Source organism: Pinus tabuliformis, chromosome 1_2 (genome assembly GCF_031772625.1).
Source record: "Pinus tabuliformis cultivar Carrire ecotype Pingquan chromosome 1_2, CPIR1, whole genome shotgun sequence".
In the NCBI taxonomy this organism is placed as follows: Eukaryota; Viridiplantae; Streptophyta; class Pinopsida; order Pinales; family Pinaceae; genus Pinus; species Pinus tabuliformis.
In genome coordinates, this window is record NC_142298.1 from 1,154,996,857 (window position 1) to 1,155,007,128 (window position 10,272).

The 10,272-nt window shown below is 38.3% G+C and overlaps 1 protein-coding gene and 1 pseudogene across 1 annotated transcript; both read right to left on the reverse strand.

Moving 5' to 3' along the window:
• Positions 1 to 3,320: 3,320 nt before the first annotated feature.
• LOC149210325 (rhomboid-like protein 20 pseudogene) lies at positions 3,321 to 3,958 on the reverse strand (annotated as a pseudogene).
• A 1,515-nt stretch (positions 3,959 to 5,473) lies between these two features.
• Positions 5,474 to 7,620, reverse strand: LOC149210326 (uncharacterized). The gene is made up of 2 exons (XM_089398933.1): positions 7,382 to 7,620; positions 5,474 to 7,235 (listed from the first exon to the last, which is right to left on the reverse strand). The coding sequence occupies exons 1-2, from the start codon at positions 7,618 to 7,620 to the stop codon at positions 5,474 to 5,476; spliced, it is 2,001 nt and encodes a 666-aa protein (XP_089255059.1).
• Between the last annotated feature and the right edge of the window lie 2,652 nt (positions 7,621 to 10,272).

Below are 10,272 nucleotides of genomic sequence, written 5' to 3' on the forward strand. Positions count from 1 at the left end.
TTTAATTTGTCAATCCGAGGTCCGTAGACTTACGAGACACATGCACTATATATGCAGGACTGAAGTGGAACTAATCTAATCTAATCTAATCTAAATTACTGAAATCAAATTAATCTAAGAAGGCATTGAAACATTAACTATGAAAGCAGGAAGTTGCATAAAAGAAAAGCAATACAACATGTGAAGAAGTGAATGACAAACAACATATGTGAGCTCACAAAAATAAAACTATGTCAAATTATATTACAAGAACTAAATTACAAATCATGAAAGCATAACAATAAAAGAATATGAATCAAAGTTAATCTCCATTCTCTATTATTCATTATTCATCATTTCAATGAAGAGAGAGCACTCTCTTATATACATGAGGAAGATAACCTTTCCATAATTACATATCCAATATTCTCTCAAGCACTCTCAACTAGTTTCCCATTATTACAAGATATGATCGCACAAATCTCTCAAACATGATCCCATAAATCTCTCACATATCTTGGATAAGATATGCCAACCAAATCCTCCATGCTTTTCTCCTAATTATCTCCTTAGGAATTGGATAAGATATGTCTCCATGATTTTCTCCTTAGGATAAGATATGCCTCCATGATTTTCTCCTTAGGAATTGGATAAGATATGCCTCCATGATTTTCTCCTTAGAAAAAGGCTTGCATAATTATCTCCTTGATATGGTGGAGGAGATATTAATTCTTCACATATTTCCTACACATCACAAAACTCACATATTCTTGAGATATATAAAAATATGTACATTTTCTAATAATTAATCATAAATTCACTTATAATACAAAAATGAATAAAATGGAAAATAAGAAGGTGAAACCCAAATGTATGTATGAAAATGATATGATAAAAGGTTAATGGGATGATGAAATGTAAGGAATAGTGAAGAAAAAGGTGGATGAAAATATGACATTTCTGAGTCCCAACATCCTCCCCAACTGAACTTGTTGCATGTCCTCATGCAACCATGCATGGGTATCTTTTAAGAACATTTGGCATCTTGAACTTTGGCTTTACATGATGATATCTTTTAATAATGAATGTTTCCAGGATATGTGAGAGACATTAGTAACAATTTACATTTTCTTATGGTTGGTTCTTGTGTGACAACCATGAATATGGTTGGTTCTTGTGTGACAACCATGAATACAAAGAATGTTGGTTCTTGTGTTAACAACATTAATTTCATTTTCTGTTCTCGTTTCTTCAATATTGTAAACACTCACTGGAAATCATAATGTGCATAAGAAAGCCCTTTTGTAATATTAATGAAGCATGCCAACATTACGTATGAAGCAAAGTGCAACAAAGTATCATTGGAAAATAAATGTTGGTGAATGGTAAATGGAGTGATAGTGGTGAAGAAATGGAATCATGGTAGTGAATATGTAGTGAATATAGTTCTCCCCCCCCCTCAACTGAATGGGTTGCATGTCCGCATGCAACTTAACATGGCTCATGAAAGGAAATGTAGCATGGTGAGGGAATTTTCCAAAATATTCAAGTTAGCATATAAGGAATTGCATGATTAAAGATTAGAAAACAACATACCTCTACTTACCCAAGAATGATGAACTATGCAATAGGAATGTAGCTGCTGCTGCTGATGGATCAGGAAAATGTGACTGATGTAACCGGATCCTGGGGAATGAAGGAATCTGAACTGCTGATGCTGAATCATGGAAAAGATAAATGCTGAAAGTGGTACTGTGGTACTCTCACAGATCAGAATGCATACTGCTGTAACTGTTGAGGGAGTCGTGAAAAAGTCTATAGTCTTCACCTGCTACAAACCCGATGGTACAATTCTAAACATGCGAATGAATGTGTCGATGTCGAGCATGAATAGAAATCATTGGATTACCGGCCATTGATGTATGCCGTTAACCAATGCAAGGCAACTCACCATTGATGTCAATGAGTGCCAAGGTACCAGAGTACATCTTGTGAAGTGCGAATGGATGTGTCGAGGTCGAGCCACTTGCAAGATCTGAAGATCAAGGGACATTGATGTATTCCCATGATCGCCAGCGAGAGAACTTGCCATTAAGGCATGCAAGCCTCTAGGTACTCAAAATGAACTCTAGTCTATTTCCCAGATAAGGTGCTGATGTCGATGGGGCAAGACTTGTTGAAAGGTGGGCCTTAAGGAATCCCACATCAGTCAACGCGAGTTTGTACAAAAAGATTTGGTAGGACTATAAATGGAGAGAACTCACGGACAAGCAGTGTGGATCAGCATGGCTAGGAAATCAAGGCAATGTAATCATGGAAAGGAAATGAGTTTTATTCAAAAGGCAAACTAGAAGGCAAAACGAAACTGAAAAGGATAAATGGATGCATGAGATTCAGAAAAATAGGCGTGCATGAAGTCATGAAAGATAAGGAAATGGAAGATGGGCTGCAACACAAGGATGGTCTAAGCGTTTGGAAGGAAAAAGGGAAGTAATCATGACGCAAAAGGATTTTTATGTAGTGGAAAATGTCATGATATGTGCAGTGAAGAATTTGTTCCGTCAAGCGTCCAATGATGCATGTTTCATAGTGATTTCAAAAAATCACTTTGCATTAGATTGTCTTAAATTCTTAGCACCATTCTTGCATAAAAATTGTCACCTTTGTGTGCCATCTCCATCGATCATTCCTGTATGAAGTGACTCAAAAACAAATTAGCTCATTTTCAAGAATTTATAAAATGTCCATTCTTTAATTATTTTCCGAAATAACTCTAATTGTGGATGAAAAAGGTGTCGCATCATAATGTTGAGCTTTCTGCATAAGCTTCTCGTTGTCCTACACATAACACCAATCTCATTTCACTTGTTAGTATATGGATCCTAACTTTTCCCACAAATTCACAAAAATCCAACATACTTTTATTTCGCCCCAACTAGAAATATTGCATGTCCCCATGCAATGTATTCATTGATTGTGCAATACTGTTTCAAAATGTTTTTATTGGTTTGCAGGAAAATGGATTTAAAACATTTGAAAAGGCATTGTATTTGTTAGGGAACAAGTAGTGAGTGTATGAATGAATGCGGGCAATTATTTTTTATTTATTTATTTTTTCTTTTTATTTTGTGTTTTTTTATTTTATTATTATTATTATTATTATTATTATTTTGGTTACAGAAAACAATTTCATAAATTTGGAACAGAATAAACAATGAATGAAAGAAAACGAGATATCATTATCAAAACCCCAAAGGTGTACAAATCAGTGATGATAAAAATGAAACCAAGAAATATGGAACAACCGATCCATTGATACCAAGCACCATGCCGCTTTAGCATTAATGAGAATTTGTTGCTGCGCTAATATCATTATTTGTCTGGGCTAGTGCTTCAATTGCGAGATTTCTATCAAAGCTCATTATAACCAATGTGGAAACAACTTCTTTAGATGGATCTATAGTTACATGAAGAAGTGGAGTTGCAGCAGCAAACTCATCCTCAAATTCCGTGTCATATGAAGTAACAGCCTCCCTTGTAACATTCTCTCTTGAAGAGGTGTTAGATAGCCCCATTAACAAAGTCGACAAGGAAAGGCGAGAAACAGCAGAAGCTAATTGCTCAGGGAACTCAATTCTGCGAAGCCCAAAGACATGCAGTCGATAAGACAATCCAGCGATGATTTCACAAAGACCTGATATTTTCCATGATGAAATAAGTGGCTGAGGACCAGCAAGGTAGACAAATGATTTGTCAGAGAATTGGATCCCAAAAATACGAAACCATGTTGAAACTGGTATATCGAAATAGAAAGGTATAAATGAGGAAAATATCAAGCCATAGGGTCCAGGGGTCAGTCCAATCCAATCTCAATAGTATAGAGGCATCAGTCGTCTCTGTGGATTCTTTTTATTCTTCCGAATCTCGAGCCTTTCGTCAAATCATGTCTACACCGTCCACTGATGTGAAGATTGGGCATGGGAGAGGTGAATTCGACGAAAGAAACTCTTAGGGCAATCATCTTCTGATGTGGGAGTATTCCCCTGACACTGCTACCGATCCGGCAGACAGATGCCAGTTCTGCTGATCAAAGCTTCGTCTGATCGGAATCACTGGAGAGGTCGAGTGCTTACATACTATCAAAAGATTGGGTGGAACTTTTTCTTCTAGACTAGAAAAAGACTGAATGAAGCTTTATCTGGGAAGGTGTTATCTCAAAATCCGGCCCTGGAAGGCTGCAGACCAGGAAGACTTCAAGTAACTGTTTCAAACCTACTTTGGGCTGAGGCTTAGCCTCCTCAACCTGAGAGGGCTCTCTCTAGATGGGTTAATGATTTTGATTAAGATAAGATGGCTAACTCTTGTGATATATCTGTGATAAATATGGATGCTGGAAAAACATTAAACAAGTTTCCATTGGGCCTATGGAGTCAACAACACCTCAGTAAACAACGATACTGCCTTTACATAGAAGTCAGGGCACTTAGCATTTGAACATTCAGAACACAACTCATATGGAACCACAGCTCATAAATGCATACAGGAAATCAGAGCACAATCAGTGAATTCTGAGTGATTATACATCTATGCAACTGTAAAAGACATTAAGGAAAGGATAAAATCATACATTCTGAACATAGAAATCCTTCATGAATCCTGAGAAGTAAAGCAGCCCAATTATATTACTGAACTCTGTCTTTACATAAGCCAAAACAATGCTTTGTTAATCAAATTTCCAACCCCATTACATAAATGTTTCAGCTATATATAAAATCCTTATTCTAACTAATTCGAGCTTCCTCCTCCAGCATGAGGGGAATTCGATAACTACCTCTAATGACACCTATCAGCTATTTAACTAACTAATAAATATAATAAAGTGATGACTGGAGTTTTTAAAGAGTTCTAAATTAACTATGACTCTAACTCCACTTTCCATGCATAATGGCTTCTCCTTATTCTTTGACACCTGGTCCTCTTTCGATTTGGCTGAGCTGGATGTTTAATACTCCATATTGACCTTTAACGCTGATTCCTTCGACTGCTCAGAAGTATTAGGAGATTTCCCTTACTTCTCGGCTCCAGTTTTCCTCAAAATGCTCGAATGTACAAAAGCATGTTTCTAGCCTTTAATAACCCAAAATATGGAACACTGCCACGTTCTTGATGTGTTGTAGGCTGCATCGATGGACATGTGTGCAGGCAGGCAAAAGATTCTTGTATGCAAATCATTTGATACCTCTTGAACGGTGATAAAGGGGACACCACAGAACATTTGAAATTGGGTCGAAATATTCCACCTTTTTAAATCATCCACCTGTCTTGTTTTGATTGGCTATTGTTGTTCCAGCTGATGTCTTGTATACCCTTTTGGCGTTTCCCTTTCAAAATTCCCGCTCAACATACAAAACTGCCTGTCTGTGTTTAAAATCATCACCTACAGCAGTTTCGTAGCGCGCTACGAAACTGCTGTGTAATTTCAAAAACACAGTCTTTAAAAATCATCATCCTTAACTGGAGTCTGAACCATTGACCAAAAAGTAAAATTTGGTCTGATAAATCTGTCTGAGCATTTCAGTAAATATGGGTCAAATGGAAAGAACATGCCGAGTCTCTCAACACCCCCAAAGGCCTTGGATTCCTCTGTTTCAATTATGTTCTTTGAACTTGTGAAGCCTAAAACTTCAAATAGATGAACTGCTTTAACCTGCCTTAGAAATTCTTCTACGACTGCTGGCAAACAAATCTTTAAAGGATTCAACTTGTGCTCAATAATCTTTTTCAGTGGTAACTTCTCTAACAGTAATCTCTGTTTAGGATCATCTATAAGCGACTTCATTCGGAAGCAAAGTATATACATAACAACCTGACATGCTGAATAGAATACCCCATGCACTCCTGGATTCACAGGCTTCCTCTCCTTGTTATGATTATACAAGTATTGCAAGCACCAATCCACCAACCTTCCTAATGCTGCAGAAACAACAGATAAAAGTAGGTATTTAGCACGAGACAAATAACTAGATAGGTAAGCAGCTGCAGTCATCCTTGTATTCCGTGGGCGAGATTTATTGACAAAAATATCACACAGCATTGAAGCAAAGTTTGCACCGCATGTCTTTGGAGCCAGAGAGCATAGATAGAAGACAAGAAACTGAATAAACTTAGACTTGTGAGTATTCAAAATAGTTGATTGAAATGAGTGCATGAGTGTATCATAGATCTGTGGCAGGCAACCCTCATCAACACATAATTTCAGATGTTCTAAAGTCATTTCCATTAATACATCCATCTTATCTGCAACACCCCCCAGACTCTGCATAGAAGAAGGTTTTGGCAATTCAACATCTGCCTCGCAACCAGGCTTCCCAGGTTCTTCATTTTCTTCATCATCTTCCATTTCCATGTCAAATATGTACAACTTGCTTAAGTCTTCATGTAAAATGTGTTCCCATTTTATTTCAACATCAATTTCAATAAGCTTGTCCACCACTGCCATAAGTAATCTACTACCAATAATTTCCCCAACAGCACTGCTCTCCACTCTAAGCATGTTCTCAACATACAAGGCATTCCAGTCTTTATGAATAACTATGTGTGGCATCTTTCGAATAATTATTGGTTGCAACCTTAATGAAGCAGTCGGCACAAGCTCTGCAATTTGTTGTATTGCCAAATGCACTTGGTCCAGAATTTCGCTTTTTCTTGCTAGCTGTTCTGTTTTCTTCTGGAGGAGCAGATCCTGCAAAGGAATCAACACAACGATTTCGGGAGCTATTTGTTTGGAAACTGTCTGCGCGCTGATACTGTTGCCTTGCAGCATAATTATCATTGCCAAGTGCTGGCGGAAGAGGAGACCTGTCAGGCATCTTGCCTCTGCGGCGACCCAGTATATGAAGATCCAATGTGGCCTTGTACTGAGATGGTATTTCCATAAGTGATGCAAGGGAAAACTCAGTATCCTTCCTAGACTCCACTGCGGATACTTCCTTAGAAGGTCTTTCATGAGAAACAGAGTTTCTACAGTGACATAATCCTTTTCCATCTCTAGGAACTGAAGAAGGCGGTCAACAATGGCATTAACATCATACTGCTGTAATGCAATTTTTCCAACTGCTCGGACAGACTCTCTTGCAATGGCCACATCAACATTTGCAGCATATTCACTGAGCTCCGTCACAATATCATATGTATTACTCTCATTTGCCACGGCTGTAATCATCTCAAGCTTCAATTTCTTCACATATGAAGGGTCACTGTAGCGACAATAAAAATGCTTATAATCTGATGAAAACAGTATTGGAGCACGTGTCACCAACAGATGTAGATGGCTCAAGACTGCATATGACTGTTCTGGGCTTCCTGAAATGTATAAACCCGTGTATTGACACATATCGCCTACCAGACGCCGACTGTTTGACTACCGAGAGCAAAGGAAGCAGGTGCTATCGGTTGATTTGGTGGATTGGACACTGAAAGAGATGGAGGCATCACAGGTGTCGAGGCGCAGAGGATGAGGGGAGAATTAAAATGGATTCCTGGGTTTCGTTTCTTTTCTGTGTTCACCCGTGGCATCTCCTCTGTGGTGTCTGGGTTGTCACATGTTAAAATCAAAAGAGGAAAATCAAAACCACCCGTCATTCTTGGGTTCAAACAGATTGCTAATCGTTAAGGCGGAACCCTCCTTTTTTTTTTTAATTTACCTTTATACATACCCACAGGTTGTACAGCTAAGGGCAGAGACGAATACACCTGGGCCTCATATCATTCCTCCAGCTGTTCACAAGAAACTTCAACCCTTCTAATTGGTAATCATCAGGTGGTGGTAAATTAGAAAAATACCTCACAAACGACCCAAAGTGATTGACCTGATTTATTGTTTGATTTGCTCCTGTATCGTGTAGTTCTGGAGGGCGATCTGCTGTGAGCAACAATATTGGAATACAGTCCTGGCTTGCCTCTACCACAGCAGGAAGGAGATTTGAGAGAGCCGTTCCAGATGATGTTATGACTGCTGCCGGTTTATATGATCCCTTTCCATATCCCAATGCATGAAAGGCAAGAGAACGCTCATCGATACATGAGATACATGAGACATGACGATTTTGTGCAGCTGCCACAGCAAACGGAGATGATCTTGATCTTGGTGCTATGCAAAAGTATGTTACACCCAGTCGACAACACTCCTCTACTATGAGAAATGCCCATACAGCATTGATGTTGGGAAATATTTCCAAGTGCTTATATGGCTCGAGCAATGACTCATACTGTCTCGTCTTCAATTCAAGTTCCTGCCAAATATCATATAACTTGGAATTTTTCACTATCCCAGCTTCTGAGTAAACAAATATTTGTGAACCTTACTCCGCTCTTCTGCACCAATGCTGAGCCAATTGCGAGAGCAAAGTCAGCATCCTTGCCTCCAAACCAACCTACTGGTCCACCATACATTCCTCGGTCAAATGTCTCAGTTTGATTAATAAAACATCGTGCAGCTTCTTGTGAATGCCCACAAAGTCATAATATGCAGCTACAGCAGTTTCGTAGCGCGCTACGAAACTATTGTGTAATTCCAAAAACACAGTTTAATGCCAAAATTTAGCTGTATCTTCAGATCTTTAACTTGAAATCTCCTTCTCATCTGCCTTGAAACTTGTTTGCTCAAACTAAGAATTGGATCAAACGTCTATTGCATGAACACGACCAAGATCAGTATGAATATGTCCAGGATCAATTAACTCTTCCCTTACCTTTTTTCTTTGAAATTTTGTCAGTGATAACAGTAGCTCCACTTGGGATAGTGTGCCCTTGTGGTACACTAAGAACCTGCAGTTCCAATGCCTTATCCTCTTATGATGAACAAAATTTTATTTGACAAACATCTCCTTTAAGTTCCTATGGCCTTCACCTCAGGCTTAAGCTTGATGATCACTGTGAGAGAAAAAAGTCTATATCTACTAAAAAAAAAAAATTGCTCAGTCAACCTTGAGCTTATTTGCATTTTCCTACCTACCTACCCTATCAGCTGCAATCTCCACTTGTAGCTCAAGGAACATGAAACTTCCAATGAAGCCAGTCATCGATCTGATCTAACACTTGAATCCTTTGGCTGTGCTTGAAACAAAAATAAACCAGATACTGAAGTAACCAAGGCAGCATGAGGTGTAACTGTTCTTCAAGATGAAAATATAACTGGAAGTCTGAACAGTAAATCTTTTCCATGTATTCAGCTATAGGGTCAAAAAACACATGGTTAGTTTGATGATTCTCAAAACTTTCTGTATCTTTAGACAACTGATCCTTAGCCACACAAAATTCCTTTGATGTGCTATCCAACTGCCTTTCTAAATGCTTCCCATAGACAATGTAATTTCCCTCACTATTGTGATCATTCTTTGATGTAAGCTGCTGCAGGGAATCACAAACATGAACAACCTTTTCTTCTGCCTGAGGATTATAAAAAATTTCTTCCAGTATTTCTTCTTGGTGTTTGCAATCAATTTCATATTCTTTATGATCAAAAGACTGACAAATCTGTTGCATCTCTTCATTCATATCAAAGGATGAAACATGGTTTTCACAAATAAACCCCTGCTGATCTTCATGCTGCGTTTCAATAGATGTTATAATTTCTTCTTGGTGCTGAAATACATTGTTATGAAGAGCCTCCAAAATTTCTTCATCCATAAATTCATCATCATCATAACAATCCTCCAAGTACTGAATGAGATTTAAAGAATGTCTACAGCAATCTTTGAGCAGCAATAAGGAAGGATAACCTTCTTTATACATTTCACAGAATTCATCATGAAAACTAGCAAGCGAATATATTGAACCATTTTCCAGACTTTTATACCAAGACCATGCTTTTCCTTCTAAAGTGGTCATAAACATTTTCATGAGACAATCTTCAGGGAAATGAACCTTAAGACTGCGTACATGCATATGGAATTTAACCAAATGAAGAGTAGCATCATCTTTCTTTTCATCTTTGAATATTGGAAGATCCTCTAACCAATCAACCTTTGGCATAGGATTTGGAAAGCCAGGGATATGAGACCGATCCATAGGAGCATACCTGGCATTCATTCTTGCAATGGAACTCATCTTGAAACTTCATCAAGCTACTGATCTTCTGGCAGTGGAGTCACCTTTCAATTTCTTATTCGATGTGTGGAGTCGCCAAGGTATTTTTGCAGCCTCAAAAATATGTTTGAGCTCCTGCTACCTTCAGAAGTTCAGCTTCATGATTTCGGGAATGAGTAATCTTCAGGCTCCCGGCAGACGCACCAA

Bases quoted from the DNA above. Each gene is read 5' to 3' on its own strand.
- LOC149210326 (XM_089398933.1), bottom strand. From the start codon at position 7,620: ATGACGGGTGGTTTTGATTTTCCTCTTTTGATTTTAACATGTGACAAC. The intron at 7,236-7,381 runs GTAGGCGATATG...TTGTCGCTACAG, and splicing joins AGTCAAACAGTCGGCGTCTG to TGACCCTTCATATGTGAAGA.